At 50.0% G+C, this 20,735-nt stretch overlaps 1 protein-coding gene across 1 annotated transcript in view; it reads right to left on the bottom strand.

The window, feature by feature from the left end:
* The window catches only part of KCP (kielin cysteine rich BMP regulator), a 97,933-nt gene that overhangs the window by 13,107 nt on the left and 64,091 nt on the right, over positions 1–20,735 (bottom strand). The window contains exons 38-48 of the mRNA XM_033162530.1: positions 19,046–19,139; positions 17,664–17,837; positions 16,814–16,896; positions 15,172–15,292; positions 10,861–10,943; positions 10,038–10,137; positions 8,995–9,083; positions 7,558–7,660; positions 6,261–6,403; positions 5,372–5,544; positions 3,741–3,852 (exon numbers count right to left, since the gene is read on the bottom strand). Of these exons, the coding sequence (XP_033018421.1) occupies positions 3,741–3,852; positions 5,372–5,544; positions 6,261–6,403; positions 7,558–7,660; positions 8,995–9,083; positions 10,038–10,137; positions 10,861–10,943; positions 15,172–15,292; positions 16,814–16,896; positions 17,664–17,837; positions 19,046–19,139 (1,275 nt within the window). The remainder of the gene's footprint in view (positions 1–3,740; positions 3,853–5,371; positions 5,545–6,260; positions 6,404–7,557; positions 7,661–8,994; positions 9,084–10,037; positions 10,138–10,860; positions 10,944–15,171; positions 15,293–16,813; positions 16,897–17,663; positions 17,838–19,045; positions 19,140–20,735) is intronic.

The following is a 20,735-nucleotide window of genomic DNA, read 5'->3' as shown; positions in this document are numbered from 1 at the left end:
TGAGACCCGCCGTCTGGAAACGGTGCAGAACGGTGCGAAGGCGGTCCTCAAACTCCTCTGCCGTGGGCCCGGCAATCAACACATCGTCGAAGAAGGGGGTGACGCCAGGAATCCCTTTAAGCAGCGAGTCCATTAGATTCTGGAATATGCCTGGTGCCACGCTGACACCGAATTGCAGCCGCTTTACCTTGAACGCTCCCCTGTGCGTCACAATCGTCTGTGCCTCTGCTGTGGCTTCATCTACTGGCAGCTGTTGATAGGCTTGGGCCAAGTCCAGCTTGCCAAAAATTTTTGACCCAGCCAGGGTGGCGAGGACATGGCTGACCACTGGCACTGGGTATGCGTGGGCCATGAGGGCCTTGTTTATGGTACATTTGTAGTCTGCGCAGATGCGGACCGAACCATTAGGCTTGACGGGTGTGACGATCGGGGTTTCCCAGGTGGCATTAGGCACAGGCTCCAGCACTCCTTGCTCCACGAGCCGGTCCAATTCCTCGTCTATACGGGGTTTCAGGGCGAACGGGACCCGGCGGGCCTTGAGCCTGACAGGTCGTACTGCGGGGTCCAGCTGTAGGGCAATAGGGGGGCCCGTATACTGTCCCAATTTCCCATCGAAAACTGCCGGAAACTCCTTGCATATGGCGCCCACATCCACTTGTAAGCTAGTGCGGTTCACCCCGGTGACGGCTAGCCCCAGTGGTCCAAACCATGCCAATCCCAGTAAGCTAACGTAGGAGCCCTTGACCACGAGCAAGTCCAATTGCCGCGTCCGCCCTCGATATTGCACCCTGAAGGTCCCCACCCCCATTGTGGGGACCTTACGTTTCTGGAAGTCCCGGAGGGTGAATGGGGCCGGCCTGAGTTTGGGACCCCCACTAGGGCACAGTTTCCTTAAAGTCCGTGCCGAGATTATGGATAGGGTTGAACCTGTGTCCAGCTCCATGCAGCACGGGGCCCCCTCTATCTGTACCTCTACATAAATTTTCTCTATGTTGGGGTGGGGCAACTGGTATACCTGGTAGTCCGTGGTCTCTGTCGAGTTGCCTTGGTGCGTTGCGGTCCGGGACCTGGGGCTCTTGGGGCGGTCATCTGATGCCTGGCGTCGGATGGGCTGAGCCCGACACACCCGGGCGATGTGGCCTGATTTTCTGCACTGCCTGCACTCGGCATTGCGGAAACGGCAGGTCCTCCTCTTGTGATTCTCCCCGCAGCTTGCGCAGTTCCCTCCTTCTGGTCGAGGCAGCTGTGGTGTGGGCACGGCTTGAGTGCGCCGCTGTACTCTGTGCACCACCTCCCTGTCTGATCCTGAATCGTCGATGAGGTCCTCGTGGTGGACCATTGGTTGGGACGGCACGCTCGGCCGTGCCTCTTGCATTGACCTCTCGGCGGCTTCTGTTGCCAGGGCCTCCTCTAGAGCGACCTGGAACGTTAGGTCCTTCTTGGCATAGAGGCGTCGTTGCAGCTTCTCATCCCTCAGGCCACCGACGAGGCGGTCACGCAGCATGTTCTCCAACTCTGAGAAGTTGCAAAACCGAGCGGCTTGGCGGAGGGAGGTCACAAACCCCGTTATGGTTTCCCCCGGGGCTTGCCGCTTTGCATAGAAGGCATTTCGACGAGCCACCACCGAGGGCTGTGGCGAGAAGTGCCCCTTCAGCCGTTCCACTATTGTTTTGTAAGGAACGGTAGCGACATCATCAGGCGCAAGGAGAGCCCGGGCAATTTCGAATGTCTCCTCTCCGCAGACGCTGAAGAATATCGCCCTCTTCTTGGCATCGTTGGTGACCCCTTTAGCTTCTAGAAGAAAGGTGAAATGGGTGGCGTATCCTTCCCAGTCTCCTGATGCTAGGTTGAACGGCGAGAAGCTGCTGTCCGTTGCCATCTTGAGTTCCTTGGGACCCGGAGCTGAAGCCTGGATACACGGTGCGAGGCAGCTGTGCGGCAGGTGGCGTTGCTGCGGTGCTGTGTGTGGCAGTCAGCTCAGCGGGATCCCATCCTCGTCGCCAGTGAAAGATACTCGGAGTCCAGTGTGACTTTCATGCTCTTTATTCAGCTCATAGTAGTGAGGAATGCAGTTTCCCCAAAACGTTTGCTTTATATACACTATTTACACAATGGGCCCCACGTGATTGGCTAATTCCGGGATACTCCTGTATGCCAATCAGAGTGCGGATTCAGTTCCACCTGGAGCTGGATTGGGTGGCTCCTGCAGACCAATCAGACTGCTGCAATCTCAATCCTATTGTTCTGGGACCAATCAGACTGCTGCAATCTCAATCCTATTGTTCTGGGACCAGTCAGACTGCTGCAATCTCAATCCTATTGTTCTAGGACCAATCAGCCTGCTGCAGTTTGGATCCTATTCAACTCAGTACATAACAATATCCTTTCCTACTATCCTTAACATTCCCAAAGAAGTGACTTAGGCAGCTTCATGGGTGACTCGGAAACTGCAATTCTGTGTCCAGGGCAGCTTTTCTACCAGCTCCATCTGGTACGCAGGCTGAGACCCTCCCTGCCCACAGGCTGTCTCGCCAGAGTGGTGCATGCTCTGGTTATCTCCTGCTTGGACTACTGCAATGCGCTCTACGTGGGGCTACCTTTGAAGGTGACCTGGAAACTACAACTAATCCAGAATGCGGCAGCTAGACTGATGACTGGGAGCGGCCGCCGGGACCACATAACACTGGTCCTGAAAGACCTACATTGGCTCCCAGTACGTTTCTGAGCACAATTCAAAGTGTTGGTGCTGACCTTGAAAGCCCTAAACGGCCTCAGCCCAGTATACCTGAAGGAGCGTCTCCACCCCCATCATTCAGCCCGGACACTGAGATCCAGCTCCGAGAGCCTTCTGGCGGTTCCCCCCCTGCGAGAAGTGAGGTTACAGGGAACTAGGCAGAGGGCCTTCTTGGTGGTGGCGCCCGCCCTGTGGAACGCCCGCCCACCGGATGTCAAGGAAATAAGCAACTATCCTAGTTTTAAAAGACATCTGAAGGCAGCCTTGTTTAGAGAAGTTTTTAATGTTTAATGCTGTATTTTGTTTTTAATATTCAATTGGGAGCCGCCAAGAGTGGCTGGGGAAACTCAACCAGATGGGCGGGGTATAAATTATAAAGTATAATTATAATTACAGTGGAACCCCGTGTTACGCACGCAATCCGTTCCGGGTCGCTGTGCGTAACGCGGGCATGCGTAACTCGAACGCACGTAGAAAAACCCCGAAAAACCGGAAGTCGCGTGATTTGAGCGCTTCTGCGCATGCGCGAAGTGCACAGAAGCGTTCTGTGCATCCGGTGGTCGTGCATGTTCCCTCATGCTCTGGAAAACACTTCTGGGGGGCGGGAGTGCATATCCCAAACGTACGCAACACAGAGCGTACGCAACACGAGGTATAACTGTATAATTATAATTATAATTATTATATCCTGCTTTTCCTAATATAAAGTCAGCTCCAACTTGCTTGGCCGCCGACTTGATCCTGTCATCCGACTGTGGAGGCAGAGCATAGCCATTGTGATCCTCGATAGCCCGCTCCTCCATGCTCAGACTGCTTCTTCCAGTGATGCTACCTTGCCTTGGTGATGCCCTCCCCCTCGGCTGGACAGAGGGCAGGGTAATGCCCGGGGGGGCTTCCCCCAAAGCAGCAGGCAAGACCATTCCAAGCGCCAACTTAGGAGGAGGAGGAGGAGCTTCTTCAGGGGGGCGGAGCAGCCGATCACAGCCCCTCCCCTCCCGCTCCTCACCATGACAACCCGGTCCTGGAGCAGCTGGACGGTGGTGTCGCCAATCATCACGGCCACTTCCTTGGTCCAGGAGACGCCTGTCCGCCCGCGGTCATCATTGGTCACGTGGATGCTAGGGAGGAGGGGAGGGGAGAAGCAGGGAGTTCATTATCACGAGTTATTGTTACATTTAAAAGGTAAAGGGACTCCTGACCATTAGGTCCAGTCGTGTCCGACTCTGGGGTTGCGGCGCTCATCTCGTTTTACAGGCCGAGGGAGCTGGCGTACAGCTTCTGGGTCATGAGGCCAGCATGACTAAGCCGCTTCTGGCGAACTAGAGCAGCGCACGGAAACGGCGTTTACCTTCCCGCCGGAGCGGTACCTATTTATCTACTTGCACTTTGATGTGCTTTCGAACTGCTAGGTTGGCAGGAGCAGGGACTGAACAACGGGAGCTCACCCCGTTGCGGGGATTCGAACCGCCGACCTTCTGATCAGCAAGCCCTAGGCTCTGTGGTTTAACCCACAGCGCCACCCGCGTCCTATTGTTACATTTACGTTTCTTATTTTTGAAGAAAGAAAAATAATAATAAAACAAACAAGGCTAACAAAGTATTCCAACTACAGGTAGGTAGCCGTGTTGGTCTGCCATAGTAAAAAAAAAAAAAATTTAAAAATTTTTTTGCTACTGGAAGAAAGTATTCCAACGTTAGTGAGATGGAAACAATGAAAGAAAACTGATCACTGTCAGATGTAAGGCAAGGGGACAATATATATATATATATATATATATTTCAAGATAAAACAGAATCATAAACATTGGGTTGTAGGGAGGAAGACTCTTGCTAAAAGAACTCCAATGGCTACTTGGTCTGTTTCTTGGAACAATTCAAAGTACTGATTAGGAGCTATAAAGCCAAACAAACACAAACAAACAAATTTTATGCCATCCGTCAGCCTGGGTTGCCCCAGCCACTCTGGGCAGCTTCCAACAAATTAACTTTTTTTTTTTTTTTTAAAGGACCAGGACTGTAACGAAGACTTTTCTATCTTTGCCAGGAGACCGAACATGTGGGTGTTCTCCAGGGAACCCGAGTTTTCCCTCAAATGATTCCACCTTCAGTCTGCGTGTCTGGCCTATTATCTATAAAACACCTAATAAATATATAGTTCATCTAATAACGACATCTAATAATAGACAAACACCCAATAATGAATGAATGAAGCACTGAAAACAGCGGTTCCCAATTAGGGGTCTGGTATACCTAAAATCCTTTGCTTATTAGGGGCTACTCCACATTTTGTTTTACAGAGGTAACTGCCGTAGAGTTATCAAAAATTTTCAAAAGTGGGGGGTCTGTGGCTTGGCTTTTGAAAATTAGGGGTCCTCAGTAATTAGCCAATCTAAAACATCTAAAAGGCCCAGGCTAGTTGGAATACCCCTCTCTTGGTCCCACCACTGTGACAGGTCCGCTTGGTGGGGACGCAGGACAGGGCCTTTTCGGTGGCTGCTCCCAGAGAACTGTGGAACTCCCTCCCTTCTAGCACGCCCCCTCTTCCTTTGTTCTCTTTGCCACGCTTCTCCTCCCGCCCCCAAATCCTGCCCCCTCCGATCCCTCCTTGGGCCTCACCGTAGGACGGACCAGTCTCACCTGAAGTCTCCCCCGTCGCAGTCCTGGGCCAGGACGTAGGTACAGCTGCCCTGGAAGTGGACCATCTTGCCGTCGAAAGTGCGGTAGTGCGGGTCGCCGAACGCCACGCAGGTGGCGGGGCGAGGGACGCAGTGTGGGCAGCACATGCCAGGGATCAGGGTGGGCGTCTCATCCTGCCGGGCACAGGAAGGGGGCGGGAGCGTCAGGGTGGCATTCTCTCTCTCTCTCTCTCTCTCTCTCCCCCCCCTTTCTGGACTGTGTCTTAGGAGCACCCAGAAACGGCCTCATGCCCCGTCAGGAGGTTGGTCCTACCAAGGCTGGCACCGTCTCTGCCAACCGGGGAGTCTTTTCCGAACCCTGCCATGCGGGGAGGTTGTCTCCATCGCCGCTGGCATGGGAAATGAAGAGCAGAATAATCTCCCACACAAATCAGGGGAAGCGGCTGTTAGAAAATGCCCCAGAGACACAAATCAGAAGAAGAAGAAGAAGAAGAAGAAGAAGAAGAAGAAGAAGAAGAAGAAGAAGAAGAAGAAGAAAAAGAGTTTGGATTTGATATCCCGCTTTATCACTACCCGAAGGAGTCTCAAAGTGGCACACATTCTCCTTTCCCCTTTCCCTTCCTTCCCCACAGCAAACACTCTGTGAGGTGAGTGGGGCTGAGAGACTTCAGAGAAGTGTGACTAGCCCAAGGTCACCCAGCAGCTGCATGCGGAGGAGAGGAGACGCGAACCCGGTTCCCCAGATTACGAGTCTGCCGCTCTTCACAAGAGCAAGAAAGGAGCATCGGTTCTCCCCGCCCACCAGCGGTGATCCTCAGAGCGAAGACCCTGACAAGGCCTTCCAGGGGCTGGATGAATCTCTCTCCCCACCCCCGACCCCTTCGACTCACAGCGGCGCAGGCAGCGGGTGGGCAACGCTCGTTCCGGCAGTGCACCTCTCCAGACACGCAGGTGCAGGCCGTGCACTCGTCCACCTGCCAGTGCTCATTGGACTGGAAGGTCTGGCCTTGGTGGGAGCAGGTGGCGCTTGGGTCTGGGGGGGGGGGAACAGATAGGGAGGGGCGGTCAGCTCACGCCTGTTGAGAAGGAACCCGTTTCTCGAAACACAGCTGGGCTCTTTCGCCACGACACTCGGCCATCGCCTGGTGTTTTCTGGTGCGTTCCCGACTTTGCTCATCCTTTCCGCAGCCCTGCTGCCTGCCCCCCCCCCCAACAGCACGGGGAGCAAAACAGAGAGGGGAATCACAGAATCGTAGGGTTGGAAGGGACCTGGGGGGTCATCTAGTCCAACCCCCTGCAATGCAGGAATCTCAACCAATAGAATCATAGGATGTGGGGTGTGGCGGGGAGGGATAGAAAAGGGACTGGCCTTGCCTACTTTGGGCCATAGCCCTACGGACCTCTGACTTTAGCCCCACCCACAGTCGGTACATACCCCCCAACAGATTCCTCCCGATGACATGTGGCCCTCGATGGACAATCTGGCCCCTGGCTTACAGGAAGCTGAGGTCTGTCTGCTTTTGCTATTTATTTTGAGTTTTCATGGCTCTTTTTGTTTTGTTTTGGTGACTGTGCGGAACCCAGTTCAGCTACCGATTGATCAGTTGTGTGACTGCAGTACGTTGTTTATTGCTTTCATTTTATGGATCGATGGTCTCGTTAGATAGGAAAGTTCATGTTCAATTGCTGTTTTAGGGGTTGTTTTCAAAAGTCTGGAACGGATTGGTCCATTTTGCATTACTTTCTATGGGAAAGCGCGCCTTGGTTTTGGAATGCTTTGGTTTTGGAACGGAATTCCGGAACGGATTAAAAACCAAGGTACCACTGTATAATAATCTAATTACTTCCATTGCTCACGGCTCAGATCCTGGCCACGGGTTCATCATACTATAACATTTATTGAAATATTCTGAAAAAGGCATTCATTCTTCCCCAAAAACACTCATCATGAGATTCTCTTAATTTTGCTGCTTATTTTGCCAGTTCTGCAGAGTTTTATGTCTTGGCTTGGAAATTCTCCTTCCATTTCTGCACATATAGAATCCTATCTGCTGTTGTTACAACTCTACCAATTTTGGGGGTGTTGGGATTTCTGCGCCTATAAGCCCTAAGAGAAGTCCTCGTTTCTCGATTCGCACAATTTATCACACCGACATGCTTTGAACAGCTGAGCCGCTGTGCTCTTACCTTGGCACTTGGCACAGCACTCCCCGGGCAGCTGCAACTTCGCCAGTCCGTCTTGGCACACGAGGGGCATGCATTCCTGGATGTGGCATTCCACATGGCCCAGCTGCACATCAAGGAAAGACGGCGACATTAAAGGATGCACACTGGGCGAGGGATTTGGGGTATAATATCCAACTTTCAGACTGGGAAAGGTTATGGAAAACCGATTTGAAATTCTCGGCATGCTGTATGTTGAAAGAAAATTATAGGGAAATGTCGTACTGGTGGGATTTGACTCCTAGTAAGTTAGCTGATCGCCGAAGAATGGAAGCTTTTGAATTATGGTGCTGGAGGAGACTCTTGAGAGTCCCATGGACTGCAAAAAGACCAAACCTATCCATTCTTAAAGAAATCAGCCCTGAGTGCTCACTAGAAGGACAGATCCTGAAGTTGAGGCTCCAGTACTTTGGCCACCTCATGAGAAGAGAAGACTCCCTGGAAAAGACCCTGATGTTGGGAAAGATGGAGGGCACAAGGAGAAGGGGACGACAGAGGATGAGATGGTTGGACAGGGTTCTCGAAGCTACTAACATGAGTTTGGCCAAACTGCGAGAGGCAGTGAAGGATAGGCGTGCCTGGCGTGCTCAGGTCCATGGGGTCACGAAGAGTCGGACATGACTGAACGACTGAACAACAACAAGTTAGCAAGAAGGGGACATGGGTGGCGCTGTGGTCTAAACCACAGAGCTTCTTGGGCTTGCCAATTGGAAGGTTGGCGGTTCGAATCCCAGCTCCTGCCCACCTAGCAGTTTGAAAGCACTTCAAAGTGCAAGTAGATAAATAGGTACCACTGCGGCAGAAAGGTAAACGGCGTTTCCGTGCGCTGCTCTGGCTTTGCCAGAAGCGGCTTAGTCCTGCTGGCCACATGACCCGGAAGCTGTACGCCGGCTCCCTCGGCCAATAAAGCGAGATGAGAGCCGCAACCCCAGAGTCGTCCGCAACTGGACCTAATGGCCAGGGGTCCCTTTACCTTTACAGAACGGGAGACATGGAGCTGACAACAGAAATGTCTTTTTCGAGCCCTCGTGATTGGGAAGAGCATTGAGCTCTGAGGCTGGAAGGAGAAACTACCGCTGCCCTTGGCCCAAGGGTCTTGCGGAAGATTTCTTCAATAACCAGGCTACCAGTTCAACAGGTACGGCCATTCCTGGACTGGGAAAGCAGTTAGTTCACGGCTGGATTTCTGCCATGCGCTCTCTGTGGGGCTTCTCTTGCACATGATCCGGAAGCTGCATTCCGAGTGCAGAATGCTGCAGCACGATTGCTGACAGCGGGGAAGCCTAACGTGCTCGGAAATGCAAACTGGTTGCCAATTTGCTACCAGGCTACTATGTTCACGGTTGCCAGGGGGTCTTGGCAGATCTCTCCCCCGCACCCGCCCTGCTCACCAGGACTTACGTTGCACGAGCAGGAGACACAATTGTCTGCACTGTCTTTCCAGGTCTCCCCGTCAGACACACGTCGCCCCTCGACCTCAATCACGCACTCTGCAAAAGGGAGGGGTGGGGAGCGTTAGGGAGGGACAAGCTGGACAGCACTGGGCTCAAATCAGGAGGAGTTGGGCCTTGCTTGGAAAAGTGAAGTGAAGTGAAATGAAGTGAAGTGAAGTGAAGGGAGGGAGGGAGGAACGGAGGGAGGGAGGAGGGAAGGAAGGAGGGAGGAGCGAAGGAAGGGAGGGAGGAAGGAAGTAAGGCAGGCAGGGAGGAAAGGAGGGAGGGAGGGAAGGGGGGAAGGAAGGACGCAAGGAAGGAAGAAAGAAAGGAAAGAAAGAAGGAAAGAAGGAAGGAAAGAAGGAAGGAAGAGGGAAGGGAGGAAGGAAGGAAGGAGGAAGGGAATAGGAAGTGGTGGAGGGAGGGAGGAACAGAGGAAGGAAGGAAGGAAGGCAGGCAGGAAGGAAAGGAGGGAGGGAGGGAAGGAAGGAAGGAAGGAAGGAAGGAAGGAAGGAAGGAAGGAAGGAAGGAAGGAAGGAAAGAAAGAAAGAAAGAAAGGAAAGAAAGAAGGAAAGAAGGAAGGAAAGAAGGAAGGAAGAGGGAAGGGAGGAAGAGGGAAGGGAGGAAGGAAGGAGAGAGGGAATAGGAAGTGATGGAGGGAGGGAGGAACAGAGGAAGGAAGGAAGGAAGGAAGGAAGGAAGGAAGGGAAGGGAAGGGAAGGAAAGGAGATATGACAATGTGTGTGCTTCAGGGTTATCTGGCAGGTCTGAGGCAGAAATCTGTGCTTGCTGGACCAGGGGAGATGAAAGTCAGGGGAACTCCCCACCACTGGAATTTGTGGGGTTTTGCCAGAGAGATGCCACCCAACCTTAATCCACCCCACCCACCTCCAGGCTCTAGGTCAGCCCTCGCTAGGGTGTGACAGGTGCATTGGGGTGGTCTGTCCCTCCAGAAGAAAGTTTTAGATGGGGGCGGAAATAAGAGAGCAGGGAGGGAGGGAGACACCTCACCATCACAGATGGGGCAACAGGCTCCGTGTGGAGTGAAATGCTCCGCCGTGGGGCAGCTCAGTGCTGGGCAGCCTTGGTGCACACAAACCCAGGTCAGGTCCTGCGTGGAAACAGACAACAGTTGTGCTGGGGGATCGGGGGGGGAGGGTGCTCTGAGGGGTGTTGTGGAGATCTCAGAGGACGTAACATGAGAGAGAAAGGAGAGCCCTTCTGCACATAATGGGCAACCAGATGCCCGTTATGCGAAACCCACAAGCAGCATTCGAACGCAAGACCGACACTTTCCAGCAACTGAGATTCAGCAGCCAGAGCATAGCCGTTTGAGCTAGTGGCCATCGCTAGCCCTCTGCTCCTCCCTGAATCTGTCAAATCCTCTTTCAAAGCCTTCTAGGTTGGTAACCGTTGCTGCCTCCTGTGGGAGGGAGTTCCGCCGTCTAACTCTGTATTGCGGGAAGGAGAACTTCTTCCAACATTCAGCTTCACTGAGGCAAGAGGCTCGGGTACGTTCAAAGCCCGCGGTCCCCTCCCAAAGTATCCCGAGAACGGTCATTTGTTAAGAGAGTTGGGAGTTGTAGTTCCAGGAGGAAAACTACAGTTCCCAGGATTCTGCCAACCCCCAAAGTCCGCCCGGAAAGGAAGGTGGGGGGGGGGCCTTCCCAGTTCCTCCCATTTCTGCTGCATGCGTATCTCTTACAAAAGGGCTTCGCGCTCTCTCCTTTCGCCTCAAGGGGAGGAGGCGGAAACAAGTCGTGAGATTCCTGCGCCCTGCAGCGCCGCGCAATGCCTCTTTTTTGCCTGGCGCAGGTCACCTGGCGGGGCTCACCTTGCACTGGCAGGTGTAGCAGGGCTCGTCGGTGACTTGGATCTCGTTCCCCACCAGGCTGGAGGTGCAGTTGCTAAGAGCTTCTGTAAAAGGAGCAGAAATGGCAGTGGGACAAATTATGGAAAGAAACTATTAAATTTACAGCTTCATATAACATTAAGGAAAACTTCATAAAAATGTATTACAGATGGTACCTAACGCTGGTAAAGATAGCCAGAATATATAAATCAAAAAGCAACATGTGTTGGAAATGTAATAAGGAAATAGGAACTATGATGCATATGTGGTGGTGGTGTGAGAAAATTAAATCTTTCTGGCTATCGGTTCATGAGGAAATGAAAAAAAATGATGAAAAAGTCAATAATGAAAAAGCCTGAGGCATATTTGTTAGGTTTAATAGATGAAGACATACCAAAAGGGAAGGAAAAAAGTATTCTTATATGCTAGTACAGCAGCCAGGGTAGTAATAGCAGCTAAGTGGAAGGATGAAAAGGCACCATCGAAAGAGGAATGGATCTGTAATCTGAATGAGTATTTATTAATGGCAAAATTAACAGCGGCAATAAGGAATACATCAAAGCAAAATTTAAAAAATGAATGGGTATGTTATGAGGAATATATGGCCAAACATTACTCAAGGGACGATGTGCTTGCATGTCTGGATTAAGAGATATGGAGATTATTAAAGGGAAAATAAAGAGATTAAGAGGATAAGAAAATGTATTATAAAGAATGATAATACAGAATGCATATTGAGAAAAGGATTTATGACAGAAGAAGAAATGTTGCTGGAGGGGAGTCAGAGGGGGGGAGGGGTTATGGGAGTAAGATTTGCTTGTTTTGATTAGTATGTGTGTTTTTCTCAATTTGTTTTATGGATTTGTATATTTTAATTTAAAATCTCAATAAAGTTTCTTAACATGTTTAAAAAAAAGAAGCAGAAGCAGAAATGAGGCTGCAAAGAAACGACCGGGACTTGCTTTTTAAAAGCTCTTTGCCCAAACACTCAAAGCACTTTACATCTCTTCATGTAGGCTGCAATGATCATTATCCATCCGCCCGCCCATATCACAGAATCATAAATTGGCAGGGGCCCAGAGGGTCATCTAGTCCAACCCCCTGCTATGCAGGAATATTTTGCCCAACGTGGGGCTCGAACCCACAACCCCGGGATTAAGAGCCGCGTGCTCTTATTCCACCTTCTTCTCCAAGGAGCTGGATGTGGCCGTTCTCTCGTTCCTCATTTAATCTCCACAACATCCCTGTGAGGTAGCTCAGGCCCCCAAGGTCACCCAGTGAACCTCATGGCCAGGTGGGGATTTGAACCCGAGTCCTGCTGTGGGTGGAGGGTTGGGGAGACAAGGAACAGCTGGCTTGCCTAAAGCAGCCCTCCCCCCAGTAGAATATGTCGTTTCAGGGGGCGAAACTTAATTTTGGCAAATTTCCTCCGTCATTTCCCTGTCTGGGCTGCGGTTCTCAAAAGCACAAGATCGTAGCGTTGAAAGGGCCCTGAGGGTCATCCAGTCCAACCCCGAACAACGCTTTCCCTTGCTCTCCCTCTTGCCTTCTCTTCACCATCCGATGCTCCTGTTATAAGAATTCTAGGGTCCCAAATCTATAATAAGCATTCATAAATTTAAACGACAGAGCCTAGGGATTGCCGATCAGAAGGTCGGCGGTTCGAATCCCTGTGACAGGGTCAGCTCCCATTGCTCGGTCCCTGCTCCTGCCAACCTAGCAGTTCGAAAGCACATCAAAGTGCAAGTAGATAAATAGGTACCGCTCCAGCGGGAAGGTAAACAGCGTTTCCTGGCCACATGACCCAGAAGCTGTACGCTGGCTCCCTCAGCCAATAAAGTGAAATGAGCGCCGCAACCCCAGAGTCGTCCGCGACTGGACCTAATGGTCAGGGGTCCATTTACCCTTTACCCTTTACCATCACTAAAAGATGGCCAGGCTGCCCAGCTAAAGCAATCAGTGACCATTATCAGGTCTCCTGGCAGACAGGATTTCTGCTGTAGACCTGCCTCCTTCTGTGATGCATGTATGATGTTTCTGGGGGTGGTCTTGGGCTACAGGGTGGGCAATTTCAAAAGTCTATATAAGGGCTTGTGCACCATTGTTCTGGGTTCTCCTCCCTCGTGCGGGGGGGGGGGGGGGCTGTTGCAACAGTTTACTATCTGCTTTGCTTCTCAATATACTCTGGTTGGCCTCTGTTATTTTCTCCTTCCGACAGGGAAAAGAACTCTATATACAGGAACAAAATAGAAAATTCTTTCCAGTAGCACCTTAGAGACCAACTGAGTTTGTTCTTGGTATGAGCTTTCGTGTGCATGCACACTTCTTCAGATACACTGAAACAGAAGTCACCAGATCCTTAAATATAGTGAGGGAGTGGGGAGGGGTATTATTCAGAAGGGTGGTGGGAATGGGTGATCAGCTGATAGGGGTGGAAAACCTGTTGATGACTCTTAACGGCTGCAATTAGTCTTGCAGGGAAAGGCAAGGGGTGAGATGGCTAAAGATGGCTTTGTTATGTATAATGAGATAAGAATCCAATGTCTTTGTTCAGACCAGGTTTCTCCATGGTTTTAAGTTTGGTGATTAGTTGCAATTCAGTCACTTTTCTTTCCAGTCTATTTCTGAAATTCCTTTGTAGTAAGACAGCTACTTTGAGAATCTTTTATAGAATGTCCTGGGAGACTGAAGTGTTCTCCTACTGGTTTCTCTGTCTTGTGATTCCTGATATCAGATTTATGTCCATTTATCCTTTGGCGTAGGGTTTGGCCTGTTTGTCCAATATAGAGAGCTGAAGGGCACTGTTGGCATTTGATTGCATACACAAGGCTTTTCCTGCAGTTTTTTTTATTATAACACTCCAAAACGACCCACATTTTAAAAGGGTGTGTTGACACCAGCCTCCCCGGACCAGGTGCTCTCCAGCCGGCTGGGAATGATGGGAGTTGTAGTTCAAAGCACCTAGCGCGCCCCAGGTTGCGGAGGCCAGTTTACACCTCCACTCTCAGCAAAAAAACAACAACAACCAAGCCAGAGATTGCACAAGACCAGGCATAGGCAACCTCAGCCCTCCATATGTTTTGGGACTACAACTCCCATCACCCCTAGCTTGCAAGACCAGTGGTCAGGGATGATGGGAATTGTAGTCCCAAAACAACTGGAGGGCCGAGTTTGCCTATGCCTGCTGACAAGACAAATTGAAAACTACAGAATCAAAGAATCCTAGAATCCTAGAGTTGGAAGAGACCCCAAGGGCCATCCAGTCCAACCCCCTGCCAAGCAGGAAACACCATCAAAGCATTCCTGACAGATGGCTGTCAAGCCTCTGCTTAAAGACCTCCAAAGAAGGAGACTCCACCATACTCCTTGGCAGCAAATCCCACTGCCAAACAGCTCTTACTGTCAGGAAGTTCTTCCTAATGTTTAGGTGGAATCTTCTTTCTTGTAGTTTGAATCCATTGCTCCGTGTCCGCTTCTCTGGAGCAGCAGAAAACAACCTTTCTCCCTCCTCTATATGACATCCTTTTATATATTTGAACATGGCTATCATATCACCCCTTAACCTCCTCTTCTCCAGGCTAAACATACCCAGCTCCCTAAGCCGTTCCTCATAAGGCATTGTTTCCAGGCCTTGGACCATTTTGGTTGCCCTCCTCTGGACACGTTCCAGCTTGTCAGTATCCTTCTTGAACTGTGGTGCCCAGAACTGGACACAGTATTCCAGGTGAGGTCTGACCAGAGCGGAATACAGTGGTACTATTACTTCCCTTGATCGAGATGCTATACTCCTATTGATGCAGCCCAGAATTGCATTGGCTTTTTTAGCCGCTGCATCACACTGTTGACTCATGTCAAGTTTGTGGTCTACCAAGACTCTTAGATCCTTTTCACATGTACTGCTCTCAAGCCAGGTGTCACCCATCCTGTATTTGTGCCTTTCATTTTTTTTGCCCAAGTGTAGTACTTTACATTTCTCCCTGTTAAAATACACCTTGTTTGCTTTGGCCCAGTTCTCTAATCTGTTAAGGTCATTTTGAAGTGTGATCCTGTCCTCTGGGGTATTAGCCACCCCTCCCAATTTGGTGTCATCTGCAAACTTGATCAGGATGCCCTCAAGCCCGTCATCCAAGTCATTGATGAAGATGTTGAATAAAACCGTTTGTCTTCCTTCTGTGGGTAAAGATCTGTACCCCTGGAAGCGCATGGGGAACAGATCCAGAGAGGGACCCTTCCCACTCTGCTCCTGCTCAGGTTTGGAGGGGAATAAGGGTTAAGCCTAGGGGCGAGACTCACGTGCGCAGGTTGGGCAGCAGTGCCCGTCGCCGGGGGCCTGGATCTGCTCCCGGGGACAATCCAGCAGGCTGGGGCACTGCTTGCGGTAGCATTGCAGATGCTGCTCCCCGTCGGACATCAGCTGGGGGAAGAAGCAAGCAGAAAAGAATCAGCCCTGGCCCCTTCTGCGCCTCCAGTGTCGTTGGCCTTCAGCCCTGTGGAACTCCCTGCCACTAGAGATTCAGCAGGCACCTGCCTTTGAGCACCTGCTGAAAACTTTTCTATTCCACCGGGAGGTGAATACGACACCCTTCCGCAGAGGTTATAACTGGAGATTTTCTTTTAACTTATTATTGCATATACATACCGGTATATCTGAAAGCAGCCCTGTTTAGGAAAGTTTTTAATATTTGATGTTTTACTGTGTTTTTAATATTCTGTTGGAAGCCGCCCAGAGTGGCTGGGGAGACCCGGCCAGATGGGCGGGGTATAAGTAATAAATTATTATTATTATTATTATTATTATTATTATTATTATTATTATTATTATTATCGTTTTGTGCTTGCAGGCCCCCAAATCATTTTGGGATGGCACAGTAAAATGCAATTTTTTGTCGTCGTCCCCCAACCACACAATTCTGATCGTATGGTTTTGTGCTTGCATGGCTGTAAACCATTTCGATGCGTTTTTGAAACGCACAGCAGCATGCAATTTGAAAATAATAATAAATATACGAATGCACACACCTTGTAAGGGCTGGAGGCCGCAGGATGGGGGCTGCGTGTGGGTTCAAAATTTGCTACCCCTTGGAAACAGCGTAAGGAGAGGTTGCTGGATCAGGCCAAGGGCCCATCTAGTCCAGCCAGCGTATTGTTCTCACAGCGGCCAGCCAGATGCGAGTGCGAAACCTGAAAGCAGGTATCTGAGCGTAACAGAAACTCTCCCCTCCAGTGGATTCAGAATATAGCCATTGCGGCTTGGAGTCCTCGATGGCCTGCTCCTGCATGAATTCACACAGGATCACACCTTCTATCGGAAGCATATTGGACCCAATTTAAAAGCGCACGACTTGCCACAAAGAATCCTGGGAACTGTAGTTCCCCGCCACAAAACTACAACTCCCAGTGTCCTTAACGAATTACGGTTCTCAGGAATCTTTGGGGGAAGTTGCAGACTTTAAATGTGTAATTTTTTTTAAAAAAGTGTACGGTTCGGAGCTGCCCTCTTCCGATCCTCCTTTAAAATTGTCCAATTTGGTGGCCAGCCCTGATTCTTGTGGGAGGGAGTTCCACTGTTTAACTGTATGTTGTGTGAATAAGGCTTAAAAAAAAAATCTGTCCCGAATCTTTCAACAGTCAGATTTGCTGGATGGCCACAGCTGGGCTCACGTGTCACGAGGGACAGTCAAACCCTCTCCTCCAGTGGCCAAAGCAAAAATTGCTGGGTCTGTCTCTGTTTTAAGAGTTAAGACTGATTCCAGTTTCCAAGAGACGTCAGGGTTTCAAAATCAGCATCACCCAGTCGCAACGCCAGGTGGGCAAGGCCTCACCTCCCCTGCCTCCCTGGTATGGAAGTCATAAAATTCTACGACCGTTGAATTGGAAGGGAACCCCAGGGGTCATCTAGCCCAACCCGCAATCCACCGAGAACCAGGCTGCTCACCTCACAGGTGCAGATTTCGCAGGGGTCTTGTCCCGGCTGGAAACTCTCTCCCGGCCCGTACGCCTGGCCCTCGTAAGTGCAATCTGGGGAAGGGGAGGCCATGGTTATTTCAGGCTTGCCATATTTCAAAAAGTGGAAATCTGGACACAAAAGTTGAGTTGTTTTTTCGGTGGCCAAAATCTCCAAAAAGATCATTTTTCTTCCAGTATACCTGAAGGAGCGTCTCCACCCCCATCGTTCTGCCCAGACACTGAGGTCCAGCGCCGAGGGCCTTCTGGCGGTTCCCTCGCTGCGAGAAGCCAAGTTACAGGGAACCAGGCAGAGGGCCTTCTTGGTGGTGGCGCCCGCCCTGTGGAACTCCCTCCCACCAGATGTCAAAGAGAAAAACAACTACCAGAGTTTTAGAAGACATCTCAAGGCAGCCCAGTTTAGGGAAGCTTTTAATGTTTAATAGACTATTGCATTTTAATATTCTGTTGGAAGCAGCCCAGAGTGGATGGGCATAAATAATAAATTAATATTATTATTATTATTATTATTTTGGAAATTTGACAAAAACTCTACATTTCCAACCTGGGTTCCCCCAGACATTTTTTTACCCATTTTTGGAAATTCGTCTTCACAAGTTCTGGCGTTAGGAGAGAAGGGGGAAAGCTCTCTCTCCACTTTCTCCATGCCGTGAATAATTTTGCAAGCTTCTGTCATGCTGCTTCTCTCCGCTAAAAAGCTCCCCCCCCCAGGCGCTGCCACCTCTCCCCATCGGGGAGTCTCTCCATCCCCTGGAACGCCCCTCGCAATCCACCTCCCCCCCTCCTTTGCCCCTCTCTCTGCCAATGCCGTTGTGCCATACCTGCGCACAGTGGGCAGCATTCCCCGGGCACCTCGATCTGGTTGACGCAGGAGCTGATGCAGGCGATCTCGGCGCAGCTGGCCACACCTTCCGCGCACATGCACACCATGCACGGCGCCGAGGAGGAGAACCAGCTGGTCCCGTCCTCTCGCTCCCGGCCCTCATAGACGCAGCCTGCAGGAAGGGGCAAAGGCGGGCGTCAGGCTCCGCGGCTGTACCCGCACCCCTTCCCAGCCGCCTCTTAGACACCGAATATCTTGAGTCGCAGGGGGTTGGACTAGATGACCCTTGGGGGACCTTCCCAAGTCCGCGATTCTGCCTGAAAGACTGCCTCCTTCTCTGCAGATCCTCTCGGGGTGTGAAGACTGGCGGAGGCAGGGGGGCCTCATTGCTAATCCCAAGAGGTTTGGGGGTGCCCCTGGAGGTTCGGGGGTAAACTGTGGGGTGCCAGCTTCAGTCTGACACCAGGGGTTGATCCACACTCGCCTCGCAGCTTTCCCCCAGGAAAACCCACCATTTACCATCGAATTGGTTACCAAATGCCAATCGCGAGATGCAGCAGCAAAAAAGGCTAATGCGATTCTAGACTGCATCAACAGAAGTCTAGTGTCCAGATCAAGGGAAGTCCTAGTCCCATTCTATTCCGTCTCGGTCAGATCCTTCCCGGAATATTGTGTCCAATTCTGGACACCCCGGGTTAAGGTGTGCAGAGGAGGGCGGCCACGGTCATCAAGCGCCTGGAAACCAAGCCTGATGAGGAACGGTTGAAGGAGCTGGGTATGTTTAGCCTGGGAAAGAGGAGACTGAGAGGAGATATGAGAGCCATCTTCAAATATCTCAAGGGCTGTCACATGGAGGATTGAGCAAGCTTGGTTTTTTCCTGCTCAGGAGGGTAGGACTCGAACCCATGGCTTCAAGGAGATTCCGACTAAACATCAGGAAAAACGGCAGTAAGAGCCGTTCAACAGGGGGGCGGTAGTGGACTCCCCTTCCTTGGAGGTTTTTAAGCAGAGGTGGGATGGCCATCTGCCATGGATGCTTTAGCTGAGATTCCTGCACTGCGGCGGGTTGGACTAGATGACCCCTGGGGGTCCCTTCCGACTTTACGATTCTATGATTCCATGAATTAGGTTTTCTCTGGATTGGTGCTGGCTCTGATCAGCGCTAAAGAGTGGGTTTTCTGGGGGGAGACGGTGGGACGAAGGCAAAAGAACTTGGACATGTGCCTAGCAAACGTGAGACAACCAAAAAGCCACCCGGACAGCTGAGACGGATGGGAGTTTTAGTTCAAAGCACCTGGAAAATGCCAGGCTAGCGAAGGCGTCTGAAGCTGCCCCCCCCCAGCACCCGCCAAGTCCCTCTGAGGCTCAGCACCCCGTCACCTTTGCAGCGGGGGCAGCAGACCCCAGGCTCCGTCACGGGGTGGGAGCAGGTCGGCTGGGGGCACTGGATCATCTCGCAGCGGACGTTCCCCTCCTGCAAACGGGGGAAAGGCAAGAGGGTCACATCTTCCCCCGTGCCCCTGGCACCCCCACGCCCCTTGATGCCCACCCCACCCCATCAGCGCTTCGCTCCGAATTCCCCCACCCAGGCTGTGTGCAAAAACCACACCGGCCAGCTCAGATTTCTAGAGTCAGACCCCGAAGCAGGGTGGATAAAAATTAATGATTTGATTAAAAAAATAAATCGGATTTTTAAAAAATTTAAATTGGATTTTTTTTTTAAAATAATAATATTAAATTGGATTTTTTAAAATGTTCATTGGATTTTTTTTAAAAAAATTAAATTGGATTTTTTATATAAAAAAAATGGTTTTTTTTAAAATTTAAATTGGATTTTTTAAATATTTAAATCGGATTTTTAAAATAAAATGCTTTGGGAGGAAAAATCTTTCAAAAGATAGTTTTCTATTTAAGTTACATTACAGTCCAAAGGCTATTCATCAGGAAATAAGGATTTGTTTTAAGTTTTTCATGTGTGCTAAAACTCAGTCTAAGTCTCTCTTTTTTTTTTAACGGCTTAACCACATCAGTTAACAAACATGGATACATGTTTTAGTTAAATAAATTGTTTAAATTGTTATTAAGGAAATGATGATTTTTCTCCTTCCGATAAAGTACAGCAGAAAAGTTGCCCAAGTATAAACAGTTAACTTGTTAAACCTCAGAATAATTTCATAATTATCTGCCTATGCATTTCTAATAGTATAACCAAATCAGTAATTTTTTATATAACTGAAAAAAACTACTCTGAAAATTTATTAATAAAAAAACCTTCATCTGTTTGCAAAGATTAAGATGATACCAGCAAGAATGAGTCTTTCTGTAAAAATAAATAAATGATTTAAATCAGGTCTTACGGACTAGCAATTTAAATTGATTTGATTTAAATCAAATTCTCCCTGGAAGGGACACCAAGGGTCATCTAGCCTGACCCCCTGGAATGCAGAAATCTCAGCTCAAGAATTCCTGAAAGGGGACCACCCAACCTCTGATTAAAATCAACAGAGGAGAGTCTACCAGCTTCTGAGAGATTCCTTCCCTTGTGGTCTCCTTGATGACGCTTTAACCACAGTTGCTGCATTGGACTAGATCAGTCTTTCTCAACCTTGGGTCCCCAGATGTTGTTGGACTACAGCTCCCATCATCCCTGACCACTGATCCTGCTAGCTAGGGATGATGGGAGTTGTAGTCCCAAAATATCTGGAGACCAAAGACTGAGAAAGACTGGACTTGGGGGCAGTGCTGGATTTAGGTATAAACTCAACAAGCTATAGCTTAGGGCCCCACTCTCTTGGCCCCCCCCCCAAAAAAAAATTAAAGGAAAAAACAACAACTGGATGTACGTTTCCAAAATATAAGATAAAAAGCAAATAAAGCAAAAGCCACATACAGCAACAGTTTTTTGTGTGTTGTGCAGGCTCCTATGATGTAAGTCATGGGCCCCGCCTGCTAGCCTGCTCCCCAGAATATCACTGCTTTGCTTCTTTCTATATATAGGGTGCCCACATTCTGCTCTTTATCACTATTAGTAGTTTGCATACTATATTTACACCTATTATTATTTCATGTT

This window comes from Lacerta agilis, chromosome 10, assembly GCF_009819535.1.
Source record: "Lacerta agilis isolate rLacAgi1 chromosome 10, rLacAgi1.pri, whole genome shotgun sequence".
NCBI classification, from domain to species: Eukaryota; Metazoa; Chordata; class Lepidosauria; order Squamata; family Lacertidae; genus Lacerta; species Lacerta agilis.
The sequence above is the reverse complement of the archived record's forward strand: the minus strand, read 5'-3'. Positions and strand labels throughout refer to the sequence as shown.